The following is a 15,000-nucleotide window of genomic DNA, read 5'->3' on the forward strand; positions in this document are numbered from 1 at the left end:
CAGCGGATCATTTCGATCATCATTGAGATCAATAATAGCACCTTACATGAGCGCGCCTCTTCGTGCGCGCGCCCGCCTTGACTCCGCTGAGATTGTTGCGTGATTGGTGTGTTTTCCAGGTGAATATTGTCGCCGGAGGAGTGATGGAGCCTCACACAAACAGCTGATCACGGTCCGTGCCGGAGGATCATGTCCTATGTGTCTTCACAAGGTAAGAGTTCACTGTCATCGATCACCATTGTGTCAGTTATCAATATGGCCTCGCGCTGGCCGGAATGTGGACAGATGATTGACAGCTGTCATCATCGCACTGTAGTGCTACAGTTGGCTAAGTGTGGTTTGTGATCGATAATATGATCGATAATAAACTCGCACATTCAGCGGTATTGTGAAGTCGCTGTGATCTATAATCAGTTATAGAGTGCAGAAGTGTTGTTATAGTTGCGCGCAGGAACAGCAGCTGTGCGTCGCGGCCCGCGAGTGCACGAGCGGTTATTTATAGAATCCGAACCGAACCGAGAGTGGGCCGCGCGCGAGAGCTTCCGAAACACAATCGCTGATCATAAACATATAGATCTACATCATATATACTGTATATGGAGACACTTTACGATAAGGCTATTCATTAGTTAATGCATGAACTAGCAATGAACAATTGTATATACAGTATGCAAACTAACTTTAACAAAGATTAATAAGCGCTATTTATTATATTTCAAAATATAGTTCATTGTTAGTTCATGATGCATTATGCATTAATTAATGTTAACAAATGTAACCAAACTGTCAAGCGTTACCATGTACAGGGTTACTTTTTAAATGTAATCCGTTACAGATTACTTATTGCTTATCAATAAATGTAACCAGTAATGTAATCCAATTAAAGTAATTAACGTATAATTACTATAAGTGTTGAACTTGTTACATTTGTCAGAATGTGTCGCTCAACCAGACATTTGAACATCAACACTCATTGATGAAGATCAGATACTTTAATATAAGTTTAGCTCAACTAGCTAATGTGATTTCTATGTGGCTCTTATACATTAAATTCTCAGGTGGTTGGATAATGAGAGCATCTTCACAGCTGGAAGTTCCACTGAACTTTAATATTGTTTCTCTTTCCTCTTTTAAAGAGTTTGTATCACTTCATGTCAGGAAAATTCACTATTTCTATTGTCAGAAATGAAAACTTGTAATCCTGATAGTAATCCAATTTGAAATGTAAGTGTAATCTGATTACAATTGGGTTTTATGTAACTGTAACAGATTACAGTTACCTAATGTTTGCATCCTGATTACCTAAAACCATTACAAGTAATCCGTTACACCCCATGCCTGACCATATATATATATAAATATATATAAATGTAATTAATTGACCTTACTTTGATTTTTTGAGGCAATCGTTTGCATGCTTTTCTTAGTAAATGCACTTATTTGGCTCAAGTAAATGTAACTTGTTTTTTTAAGTAATGTTTACTAGTTACAAGTAAACTTAACTCATCTGTGATTAAAGTTTCATTGTTTTTTTTTTAATTCATTATTAGTTTTTATTTAATAAGTTCCCTTGTTTTGACTGAACATGCATAATTTGTTCAAGCGCAAGGGCTTATGGGTATTCCACACAGATGCAATTTTGTACTTGATCATTTTGAGTTAGTTTTACTCAAAGCCAAATAAAAACAAACTAATAAATTTGAGCTATGATTCCAAAATGTGACATTTCAAGTCGGAGCCGATATGGGAATTTTTTAACTGGAAAATAGTTAAAAAATCAGCAGTCCTGATCACTTTTACATTTACGTCAGCTGAGCACAATTTGCGGCAGAACGTAAAAAGGCAAGTAACTTAGCATTAGCAACCCATGGCTAAAATGTCAGCAATGTGGAAATATTTTAAACTAGAAAGGGAAAACCGTCCAACATCCACTTGCAATATCTGCAATACGACCGTTTCACGAGGCGTTAGCAATAGAGCTGCGTTCAATACGACCGTTTCACGAGGCGTTAGCAATAGAGCTGCGTTCAATATGACCGTTTCACGAGGCGTTAGCAATAGAGCTGCGTTCAATACGACCGCTTCACGAGGCGTTAGCAATAGAGCTGCGTTCAATACGACCGTTTCACGAGGCGTTAGCAATAGAGCTGCGTTCAATATGACCGTTTCACGAGGCGTTAGCAATAGAGCTGCGTTCAATACGACCGTTTCACGAGGCGTTAGCAATAGAGCTGCGTTCAATACGACCGTTTCACGAGGCGTTAGCAATAGAGCTGCGTTCAATATGACCGTTTCACGAGGCGTTAGCAATAGAGCTGCGTTCAATACGACCGTTTCATGAGGCGTTAGCAATAGAGCTGCGTTCAATACGACCGTTTCGTGAGACGTTAGCAATAGAGCTGCGTTCAATACGACCGTTTCGCGAGACGTTAGGAATAGAGCTGCGTTCAATACGACCGTTTCGCGAGACGTTAGCAATAGAGCTGCGTTCAATACGACCGTTTCACGAGGTGTTAGCAATAGAGCTGCGTTCAATACAACCGTTTCGCGAGGCATTAGCAATAGAGCTGCGTTCAATCCCAGATTGAGGCCTGTATTGTCCACAGACGCAGATCTCCACTCAAATAAAGAGTTATTTGGCTGAACTTGATTCAATGTAATCTCAACACAAATACTTTGTGTAGAAATAACCCAGTTGAATTGGGTAAACCCACAAAATAAGACGTATCAATGAAACTCTTTGTGTACTAACTAGTGAAAGTGAATGTTAAGTGTAGATTAGTTTGTTATGGTTAACACAAAAAGTATTCATGTAGTCCCAACTCAGATTGATAAAGTAAATTTACATTTTACACATTTTCATTTTATTTATTTAATAATTTTTTTCCCAATGTTGGAATGCCCAATTCCCACTACTTAGTAGGTCCTCGTGGTGGCGCAGTTACTCGCCTCAATCGGTGTGGCGGAGGACGAGTCTCAGGCTATGTTAACATTAATCCGGATACATTTGAAAACTCTCCGTCCACACTAACGTTTTCCAAAAGTTGCTCGTCCACACTGAAACTATTGAAAACGCTTAAATCGTGTCACTGCTCATGCGGGAAATCCCCGCTGCATGTACGGCCTGAAATGCGATTGTCCTCGTGTTCCGTCGCCGGACACCAATTCCGAGTAAACTTCCCGTCGCCTTAATAGTTGCGCAATGTGAAGGTTGTACAAAGTAACGTTTATTTTTTAACAACGCTATCAAAGTGAGTAACGGTCACAACAGCACCGCTACAACACGGGCCGCCATCTTGATTGTTTTGGTTGGATAGATCACATGACTAAAATGCGTCATCGTTTTCCAAAGCGTCCGTTATCACAGTCCGCACTACGACGCCAAAACGGCGTTTTCAAATGTATCCACTTTGGAGTGCGTTTTCAAAAGAAAACATATTAGTGTGGACTAGGCCTCAGTCGCCTCCGCTTCTGAGACCGTCAATCCGCGCATCTGATCACGTGACTCGTTGTGCATGACACCGCAGAGACTTACAGCATGTGGAGACTTCATGCTACTCTCCACGATCCACACACAACTCACCACACGCCCCATTGAGAGAACCACTAATCACCACCACGAGGAGTTTACCCCATGTGACTCTACCCTCCCTAGTAACCGGGACAATTTGGTTACCCCATGTGACTCTAACCTCCCTAGCAACCGGGCCAATTTTGTTAACCCAATGTGACTCTAACCTCCCTAGCAACCGGGCCAATTTGGTTACCTCATGTGACTCTACCCTCCCTAGCAACCGGGCCAATTTGGTTACCCCATGTGACTCTACCCTCCCTAGCAACCGGGACAATTTGGTTACCCCATGTGACTCTACCCTCCCCAGCAACCGGGACAATTTGGTTATCCCATGTGACTCTACCCTCCCTAGCAACCGGCCCAATTTGGTTATCCCATGTGACTCTACATGCCTTAGCAACCGGGACAATTTGGTTATCCCATGTGACTCTACCCTCCCTAGCAACCGGGACAATTTGGTTACCCCATGTGACTCTACCCTCCCTAGCAACCGGGACAATTTGCTTACCCCATGTGACTCTACCCTCCCTAGCAACCGGGACAATTTGGTTACCCCATGTGACTCTACCCTCCCTAGCAACCGGGACAATTTGGTTACCCCATGTGACTCTACCCTCCCTAGCAACCGGGACAATTTGGTTACCCCATGTGACTCTACCCTCCCTAGCAACCGGGACAATTTGCTTACCCCATGTGACTCTACCCTCCCTAGCAACCGGGACAATTTGGTTACCCCATGTGACTCTACCCTCCCTAGCAACCGGGGCAATCTGGTTGCTTAGGAGACCTGGCTGGAGTCACTCAACATGCCCTGGATTCGAAACTCACGACTCCAGGTGTGATAGTCAGTTTGGGTGATACCCAGGACCCCCTCAGTTTTACACTTTTAAATGCATACAACACAGAGAAAACAAGTTGTGACAAAATGTTCTAGAATTGTGTTTTTCTAAAGCCGCAACAATCCTTTTATTCATTGAGCAGATACTCTCAGTGTCACGAGGTGTTTCGAGTAGAGCTGTTGCGATCGGCAGCTTTTGTATTCTCGAGTGCTCATTTAAATCAAGCTGCAGTACGATGGAAAACATTTCAATTAGAGAGCTTTGTAAAGGTTTTCCTCTCAGGACGCGAGCCGGGCTTCATCTCTGCTGTAGATCTTCACACCATTATCATGTTTGCAATATGAGTTTATTCCCCAGCTGACACAGTTCTGCCTCCTGCTCAGTAACACACACTCACATCACATTACAGAAAGAGGTCGAGAGAATCTGAGTGTGTTCTGTTGATCATGTGACATACAGTAAGTTGCGTTTCATGGTCACGTGATGGTGTTTGATTGCAGCTACTATACTTTTAGTTTAGGTGTGATTCCAGCTTTTATTGAATCTTTTAGTGTGTTAAGACAAGATATGTGCACACACAGAATCCTGCTGAACGCTTTGAACTGTTCTGAGAGTTTAATGTCAGAATAATCACACATTTCGTCCATCAAACACTCAGCAGTTCCAATCATTAATGGTTTAATTGCACCGATCATTAGCTCGACTGTAGCTCTCAGTTCCTGGAAGCTGTTATTTATAAGCCTGTTTATGCAGAAGCTGCTCTGTACAGCATAAAGCGTTGAACAGGTTAGCTGTGACATCATGAAGATGTGGGTGTTCTCAAAAGGTCGCGCCACTCCAACGGGCTGAGTTTGAATATTCCCGTCATGGTCTATTTTTACCAGTCATACTTGTTTCATTTCATTATCACTAGGGCTTCATTCGGGGGCGTATCTTTCATTATAATGCATGGCGTTGGATATACAGTATAATAGATTTTTGACATCCCAAGCGAGTCCTACCTGTCAATCAACCACTTCGCCGGTGACGTGCAGGTCAAAAGGAGCTATCTGAAAAAGCACATACATAGGGGGTGTTCACACTGGGCAGGTTTGGTTGGATTAAAATGAACTCTGGTGCGATTGCTCTGTTTGTGCGGGTCATTTGAACAAGTGTGTACACTGCCACCCAAACCTTGGTGCGCACCAAACAAGCGGACCACCTGATAACTGGGTCTCGGGCCGCTTCCAAACTAACTCTGGTGCAGTTCGATTGATGACCGCAACATGGACAAAAGACGTCTAAACGGACCAAAAACAGGAAGTAATTTGCCAAATACTGACCTCAAGCACACCTGGTTCTTCTCATCATAGGAGACGTGTTGCCCGTTATTGTTCGGGACAGGCGTCGGAACCGCCGTCAGACGTCTCCTCGCAGCATATCTTCATTTGTGTGTGCAACGGACGAATTCCTGCCGCTGTTTTGACTCCTTTACACATTTTATGAGCTCTTTGTTTGTTCTCATACATATGTCATAAATCTGTCCAATCAGGTCGTGACTTTTCCCTGATGCCGTTGGTTTTGTATCGTTAGGTTCGGTGTTAATGCCAGTGTGAACGCTACATGAACAAGACTAAATGTATCATTTTCATTTTTGGTCCGGACCAAGAGCACCAAGAGAACCGAACTACAAGTGTGAACGCACCCTAAATGTCTTACATTCAATGCAAGGATAATCGGTTCCCCACTTTGTAGCGCTTTCTTTTTGTTCTTACACTTTTTCCTGCTTTATTTACCCTAACTTTTGTACTGCTGCTGCTCCGAAGAACTTTGCGAGTGAGTACTTGCTAAGTGTGCCTGGGCCAGCTTGGCCGAATGGCTTAAATATGCAATGACCTGACTTACAGTGTGTATCTGGAGTTTATTGAACGAGTGACTTGATATGTGTGGATTTATTTAAACTAATGTCCAAAGATAGCTATGCGTGCCCAGTGCCAGACCTTATTGTGCAAGCTGATGGAAGAAAACCCCAGCAAACACCTGAGCAAAATAGCATTTTCACAGATAAACTCTCACAGCTGCATTAAAACCGGCTTATATGCTAAACTGAGCAATTTAAAGGGACAGTTCATCCAAAAATGTCAATTCTGATGGTCCAAACTGTGGAGAGCACCTCAATGAAGCCCATTTTGAAGTCCCGGCCGGACACTTTTTTCAGGTCAGAAAAAGAGGACGTGTGGTCACCCTAGCTTACACCATGCTAGCAGATTGGCTTAACACATCAATCGAGCCAATTGGCTAACAGATAAGTTCGAAAGAATCAGCTTGCGCCATGTAATGTCATGTCTAAACCCTAACATGAGTGCAAATACATACAGTAAATAATACACGTTTGTGTGCATGAAGACGTTTTGTTGTCTTGTTGTCATAATTAGCTATGCTACTACTATGCTACCAAAACTACAAAACATGTCAAATTGAAAAATATGAATTAGATAAAAATGTACATTTATTCCTTTAGCAGATGCTTTTATCCAAAGCCACTTACAAAATGAATCATAAATAAGTGATAAATATGGGTTATGTCAATATATAAAGATTCAGTGTTTAAAGTGTTTCAGTGTTTTATAATATTGAAAAACTTAATTTGTCACAATTTTATGGTGTCTGTAGTGCAACTCATTTTCAATATACCTCATAAATATAACATTTGTTAATACTGAAAAACAAAGGAAATGTTAGAAGACATTTTATTATTACTTTAGCAGTTATTCCCTCATCAATTCTGTTTATAATATCATTAAAACAGACACAATTAAAGAAAGTAAACTCATGATGCATAGGCTGTGCAATTGTATAGAGCTAAAGATGTAGCATGATTTAAAATAGTAAAACACTGATTATTGAACAGTTCATATTTGTAGAAATAAATCTAATTTTTGGTTACTTTTAGCAAATAACTAGTTATTCTAAGTAATGTGTAAAAGTTTTACCACCTGTTATTTCTATAGTAAAAACAGATGATTAAAAGTGGATATTTTTAGACAATTCAGCATTAAATTATGTCTTATAAACATCTTGAAGAGTCAGTCATCTCTAAATAAACTGTAAAATTAGAAGTACATATTGTAAACAACTATTTACTGAAAAGTGGACATTTGTAAAAGCAATTCAGGATTAAATTCTCTGTCTAAAAGCAGCTGTTTAGTGTCATTTGTAGTTACATTGAGCACATAATTAGAAATATATTTATAAACTGTGGATCTGTCAACCCTGTTATCATTATTTCAAAAATATTAAAAAGTGTATATTAGTAGAAATGTCAACATTACATTCTCTAACTAGATTGGTACATTTCCTGAAGAAAATGTGAGTGGTGCTTGCAGTGGCAAAACTCGTTAAATAGCATTTTCTAACTTGTTGCTAAGCACTAAAATAATGGTCATAGAATGTTGCTAGCATGTGTTTTTCATGATGGTAGCATATAGGTGTTATGTTTGTGTTAGCATGATGCTAGCATGTTTTAGTACGTTGCTAGGTGATGCTAGCACGTGTTAGCAGGATACTAGCACGTTTTTAGCATGTTTTAGCCCTTCGCTAGGTGATACTAACATGTGTTAACACGTTTTTAGCTTGTTACTTCGCTAGTTGATGCTATCATGTGTTAGCTTGATGCTAGCACGTTTTTAGCATGTTTTAGCACTTCGCTAGGCGATGGTAGCATGTGTGAGCACGTTTTAGCATGTTTAGCACTTCGCTAGGAGATGCTAGCATGTGTTAGCATGTTGCTAGCACATTATTAGCATGTTTTAGCACTTCGCAAGGCGATGCTAGCATGTGTTAACATGATGCTAACATGTTTTTAGCATTTTTAGGGTGTGGCTATGAAGATTTTAGGTCATTACTTATTAGCTGCTTGATAATATAAAGTGTGTGTGACCTAATTTAAATTTCTGAACATTCCGCAATGTTAAGTCAATGGGACTTTTGACCGCTTTTTCGTCCGCTGTGCGAACATCGTACACCCGATCGCTTAGAAAAGATACAGCACACCTGTCCTCAATGAGCCGCACGATTTGACGCCTCACTTAGGGTCTGTGACTAAAGCTGCGGGAGGAGTAGCGCGCCAAACTTTGTGTGGAATAATAATAATAAAAAGAAGAATAATAAGTATGCAAGAGAACAATAGTGATGCCTTTGGCAAGCACCACTAATAACCATTCGTGACATTTATAGTGACCTTGAGCACATAACTAGTGATGCGTCTTTAAACTATCAACCCTGCTACATGCTTTTCTATAGGAAATACTTTACTAAATATAAAGTGCATTTTTGTAGAAAATTCAGCATTAAATTCTATTTCTTATAAGCAGCTTGTAGTGTCATTTGTAATAACGTTGAGTGGCCGATGTCTCAATAAATTGTAAAAGTGTCAACCCTGTTACATGCTTTTCTATAGGAAACATCTGAATACTAAAAGTGGATATTTATAGACATTTCAGCATTACATTCATTATCTAATAAACACCTTGTAGTGACATTTGAGCACATAACTAATGATTTATTTATTTATTTCAACCCTGTTATCATGATTTTTTGTAGTAAAAAATAATGATTATTAAAAAGTGGATATTAGTCGAAATGTCAGCATTAAATTCTCTTGCTTATAAATGTGTCATTTGTACTAATCTAAACAGCTGATGTCTCATTAACTGTATAAGTGTCAATCCTGTTACAATGCTTAAGTACTGTAAACAAACCATTTTTGAAACAAGGATATTTGTATAAACTCATCAAACTCACTTTGACAGTGTCACATGACCTGTGCAGAAGGTCAGCTGTGCTAAATGAACTGTACAAGTGTCAGCTCTGTTTCCACTGATGACTAAATACAGCCAAACATCACTTCAGTCTATTATGATGGACTTCAGAAGATGAACTGATGCCAACTCCAACCATAAGACATCAGATACTTCATATGCCATTGTCGGAACCTTGGATGGACCACACCGAACCGGTCTGGTTGAACTGCGATGCACCTCACTGATCTCACCTGCCTCACCTCGGTCTATTGATGTACTTCACTCTTATAATGGATTATATAGACTAACTATTGCCAACAAAAGCCTTCATCAGCCAAATAACAAGGACAATTGCATCTATGTGAACTTCTGCAGTTAATCCAGGATGAACTTCAAAGACTTTAATCATTAATCTCACAGTTCAAACACATATTTGAATGAATGTTGAGATGGCATTGTGCGTTTATTAACAGGAGTAAACATGACATTGACAAATAACCTTTTAAAAAGATAATCCTGAGAATGATTCCAGTAATCGGAGTTGCGGAGTATTCGTGCATGTTTTAGCAGCACATGTGTTGGAGTCCAGCTGCCAGAGGAACACTCCCACCTACAGATCGGGATTACATCCATGAGCGTTGCTATGGGAACATGGAGTTGGCTCCTTCTTCCAGAATAGTTCTTCTCTCTCATCCCAGCATCTAATATTTCCATGTGACACCCACCTCTCTGCATTCCTCTTTCCTCTGCTTTCATAATCCCCTCTCTCTCTCTCTCTCTCTCTCTCTCTCTCTCTCTCTCTCACGCTATATCGGGTGTTTTTAGTCATTTTTTTGCCCGTTTGGCTGCTGTCGTCATGGCAACAGGCTGGGGATGTGCAAGCGCATGAGAGACAGTGAGTGGGCATCACGGAAGTGACATCTCTTGGGCTGTAACCCATCTTCCTCTCCCTCCCTCTCTCTCTCTCTCTCTCTCTCTCTCTCTCTCTCCCTCACACACACTCTCTTCTTCTCTCTCTCTCTATCTCTCCCTCTTCCTCTCCCTCCCTCTCTCTCCCTCTCTTTCTCTCCCTCTCCCTCACACTCTCTTCTTCTCTCTCCCTCCCTCTCTCTCTCTCTTCCTCTCCCTCTCACTCTCTTTGTCTCCTTCTCAATTAAATTAAATTCTCTCTCTCTCTCTCACACACACACACACACACTCTCTCTCTCTGACACCCCCCCTCCCTCCCTCTTTTTCTCTCTCTCTCTCTCACGCACCCACACACACACACACACACACACACACTCTCTCTCTCTCTCTCACACACACTCTCTCTCTCTCTCTCTCACACACACACTCTCTCTCTCTCACACACACACACACACACTCTCTCTCTCTGTGGGGGCGATCAGGAAACAAATGTGTCAAAACAAGGTTTAAATTGGTCTTGTGTTTCCTGATATGGGATATTGTGTGTTATTGTGCTGCAGACTGAATCTCTGTCACTATAGAAGACATTTCATATCTCTCATATTTACACTGATATATCACTCAATATTTGGCCATTTTGGGATTAATAACGACTGCCTGAAGATTTCGTGAATGTCTTAAATTGTATAATTGTTGGTTAATGTAATATATATATTTAACTTGAACTTGTACATTCTCATTATAAATCATTTTGCACAAATAATGCCCTAATTAAACAATATTTCATCTCTGTTCATCTCAGATATCATGTATCTTGTATAAGAATTATTTTTTTTAATAATCAGATTTTTTGATGGTAACAGGGTGGTGATATTTTTGTCCAATATCAACTTGCTGTAAATATCGTGTAAAACATGTTTTTATTTATGTTAAGCAATTTATATCATATATCTATATATATATATATATACAGTATATCAGTTTCAGAAATTCACTTTTAAATGAAAGGGCCATATACGCCCCCTAGATTAGATATTTTAGGGGCAGTGTTTATCTCTATTTCCCCCTAACCATTTAAAACATAAACTTCTTTTGACATAATATGTATAACTAGGACTATAATAGATGTATATGAGATGTTACTAATAAAAGAACATTTGTTGCTCCCACATTTTTAATTTCTGGGGCATTTTTTCATGTTTGGTGGCATTTTTGGCCCCCTTAATTTCTGACACTGATATAAATAAGCATTTAGTATTATGTAAAAAACATATTGGTCAATTTGTTTAATGTGATTTGATGTTGTTGTCTGTGTGTGTGTGTCAGATGGAAGGTGTGTGTCTCCATGTTCTCGGCCTCACACCCCTCTGAATGGCCACGCCCACGACTCCCCTGGCTGGAGCCGCCAGCTCCGCGTCAGAGATGGAGACCAGTTCTACTTGCTGGATCAAGAGGAGGTGAGCACACTCACACGCACACACACACACACACACACACACACACACACACGTTGTGTTTCCATGTTTTATGGGGACTTTCCATAGACATAATGGTTTTTATACTGTACAAACTTTATATTCTATCCCCTAAACCCAACCCTACCCCTAAACCTAACCCTCACAGAAAACTTTCTGCATTTTTACATTTTCAAAAAACATAATTTAGTATGATTTATAAGCTGTTTTCCTCATGGGGACCGACAAAATGTCCCCACAAGGTCAAACATTTCGGGTTTTACTATCCTTATGGGGACATTTGGTCCCCACAAAGTGATAAATACACGCTCACACACACACACACACACACACACACACACACACACACACACACACACACACACACACACACACACACACACACACACACACACACACACACACACACACACACACACTCACTCACATGCACAGTCACAGATGTGAGCACTAGAGGGGGCTGTTGGCCTGTGATGAACTGCATCAGTGAAGAGATTTTGAAACTGAAGTTTGTGAATGATGTTATAATTCAACACTTGAGAGTCTTTCTCAGGATAATGTGCCGTGATTTACTACTGATATTATTTACAGCATCCTGAACTGAGTCACATCATTTGACAGATTTCAGAGCTCAACAATAAGGATTTTTCTTGCTAAGCCAGTTAAACCAGTCCTTCAGATTATTTCTTACCCTGTGAACCTTCTCTCTGACCCCACCTCAAAAACTGATTTTATTTTCAGCCATACTGTATATATATATATATAATAAAAAACATTATCATTGTTCCCCTTCAGTCACTAACTCGATGTTGTGTCGATGTAGTGACACTAGTGGTCTCTCTTGAGAGCCCTGAAACACCTCAATCTTTGAGACAAGACCAATGGGATTGGCAAGTGGAATTTGCATGCCACTCCCCTGGACATTCCGGAGATGGAATACCCACTCTCATTCAGATTATTTCGAGCCGAATGGTTATGTATTAGCGAGCAGAATCCCACTGCTGTTCCATTGACCTCTGAAAGAAGCAGATGCTGTTGGGTATACGGCACATTCCAGCGGCTTTCTCTAAGCGTTTGTGGATGGTTTGTGTTCTCATCGCGAGGACATGACCATGGCAACGTTGCAATCGCGGCTATCCTTCTTACGAGGGTGATGTCGGATGCCGAGGACTCGACTGGGCTGCCACCTTCGGGTCTGTCCGCCCAGTGTGAGGAGCCCAGAGCTTACCGCTATGCTTGCCCAGGCTGCCGTGAGTGTCAGGTTGGACTGGAACCCTCCTTCCTCCCCTGAGCCCTTGCGGCTATATTATTGGTTCTTGGGCCCCCCCCAAGCCCTTTCTTCCCGGAAGTGCACAACGAACAGACGAAGTCGTGGAGGGCACCTTTTGCTGCCCGAAACCGCCTTCCAGGTTTGTCCGCTCTCACTATAATCGACGGAGGGTTGGCCAACGTGTACATGGAGGTCCCTCAGGTGGATAAGGCAGTCGTAGTGCACCTATGCCCGCAAACCACCCCTACCTGGTGGGATCGCCCGGCGCTCCCCTCCAGGGCCTATAGTACTACGTCATCTTTGACGACCAAAGCCTACAGTGCTTCTGGACAGGCCGCCTCTGCCCTGCATGCCATGTCCCTCCTACAAGTACACCAGGCCAAGGCACTGAAAGAGATGCACGTGGGTAGTCCTAATCCCGATGTGCTGCATGAGCTGCACTCGGCAACGGACCTCGCCCTCCAGGCGAAGAAGGTCATGGCGTGAGCACTCGGACAGGTGATGTCAACCTTGCTTGTCCAGGAGCGCCACCTGTGGCTGAATCTGGTCAAGATGAGGAACACTGACAAAGTTCGCTTTCTCAACATGCCCATCTCCCAGATCGGCCTATTCGGAAACATCGTTGAGGAATTTGTGTCGAGGATCGCTTCACCTCAGTGCAGGGCAAGAACGCCATCACCTTCTTCGCAAGGGCGCTATAGAATCTGTCCCTCCAGCCGAGATGAGGAAAGGGTTCTACAACCCTGACTTCATCGTACCAAAGAAAGGCAGTGGGTTGCGGCCAATCTTGGACGTTCGAGTTCTGAACCGGGCCTTACACAGACTCCCGTTCCAGATGCTGACACAGAAACACATTTTGGTGTGCATCCTGCATCAAGATTGGTTCGCGCCGGTAGACCTGAAGGATTCTTACTTTCACGTCTCGGATTTACCTCGACACAGACCCTTCCTACAGTTTGCTTTTGATGGCCGGGCGTATCAGTACAAGGTCACCCCCTTCGGCCTGTCCCCTCGCATCTTCACAAAGGTCTCAGAGGCAGCTCTTAAGGGAAGTGGGTGTCCGCATACTCAACTATCTTGATGACTGGCTGATCCTAGCACACTCTCAATAGTTGCTGTGCACACATACTCACGTTTAGGGCTTCAGGTCAACTGAGAAAAGAGCAAGCTCTCCCCGGTTCAGAGCATCTCTTTTCTCAGTATGGAGTTAGACTCGATGATTGCATGCCTCACAAGCTTAGCGCGCAGTCAGTGCTGAACTGCCTGAATTAATTCAGGCGGAGGACAGCGGTTCCACTGAAACACTTTCAGAGGCTCCTAGGGCTTATGGTATCCTCAGTGGCAGTCACACGGCTGAGGTTGATGCTTATGAGACCGCTTCAGCACTGGCTTCAGACTTGAGTACCGAGATGGGTATGGTGCCACGGCACACATCGCGTGGCTGTTACGGCCCTCTGCCGCCACCTATTCAGCCCTTGGACAGACCTTGCATTTCTATGGGTAGGAGTTCCCCTACAGCAAGTGTCCAGATGTTCGTGGTCACCACAGATGCCTCCAAGTCGGGCTGGGGCACCTTGTGCAACAGGCACGCAGCCACTGGTTCCTGGACAGGACCACGGATGTGTTGGCACATCAACAGCCTAGAGTTGCTGGCTGTAATGCTCGCCCTGCGCAGGCTATTGCCGTTGGTCCGCAGCAAGCATCTGTTGGTCCGGTCCAACAACACAGTGATGGTGGTATATATAAATCACCAAGCTGGCTTACGCTCTCAGAATCAGAATCAGCTTTATTGCCAAGTATGCTTACACATACAAAAAATATGTCTCGGTAACAAGAACTTCCAGTGCACAGCAATACAAAACCAATACAAAAACAGCAACAAGACATAGGTAATAATACAAAATTATTATACATATAAGTACATACACACATAGATACACATATACACATACATAGTGCAATTCTAAAACAGATATGTTATCTGCGAAATACAAATGCAAACCGCCCGTCATCTCCTCTTCTGGAGTCAGCAGTGGCTGAGGTTGCTGCGGGCCAGTCATATCCCAGGCAGCCTCAACGCTACAGCGGACGCACTGTCGCGGCAGCACGACACTCATGTGGTCCAGCTGATTTGAAGTCGATTCGGCAAAGC

At 42.3% G+C, this 15,000-nt stretch overlaps 1 protein-coding gene across 1 annotated transcript in view; it reads left to right on the top strand.

Annotated features, from left to right (window-relative positions):
• The first annotated feature begins 1 nt into the window (after window position 1).
• Window positions 2-15,000, top strand: part of LOC127620275 (ras/Rap GTPase-activating protein SynGAP-like) — an 82,482-nt gene continuing 67,483 nt past the window's right edge. Inside the window, exons 1-2 of the mRNA XM_052093456.1 lie at window positions 2-211; window positions 11,430-11,560. Of these exons, the coding sequence (XP_051949416.1) occupies window positions 190-211; window positions 11,430-11,560 (153 nt within the window). The 5' untranslated portion in view covers window positions 2-189. The remainder of the gene's footprint in view (window positions 212-11,429; window positions 11,561-15,000) is intronic.

The sequence above is a fragment of the Xyrauchen texanus genome, chromosome 26 (genome assembly GCF_025860055.1).
Source record: "Xyrauchen texanus isolate HMW12.3.18 chromosome 26, RBS_HiC_50CHRs, whole genome shotgun sequence".
In the NCBI taxonomy this organism is placed as follows: domain Eukaryota; kingdom Metazoa; phylum Chordata; class Actinopteri; order Cypriniformes; family Catostomidae; genus Xyrauchen; species Xyrauchen texanus.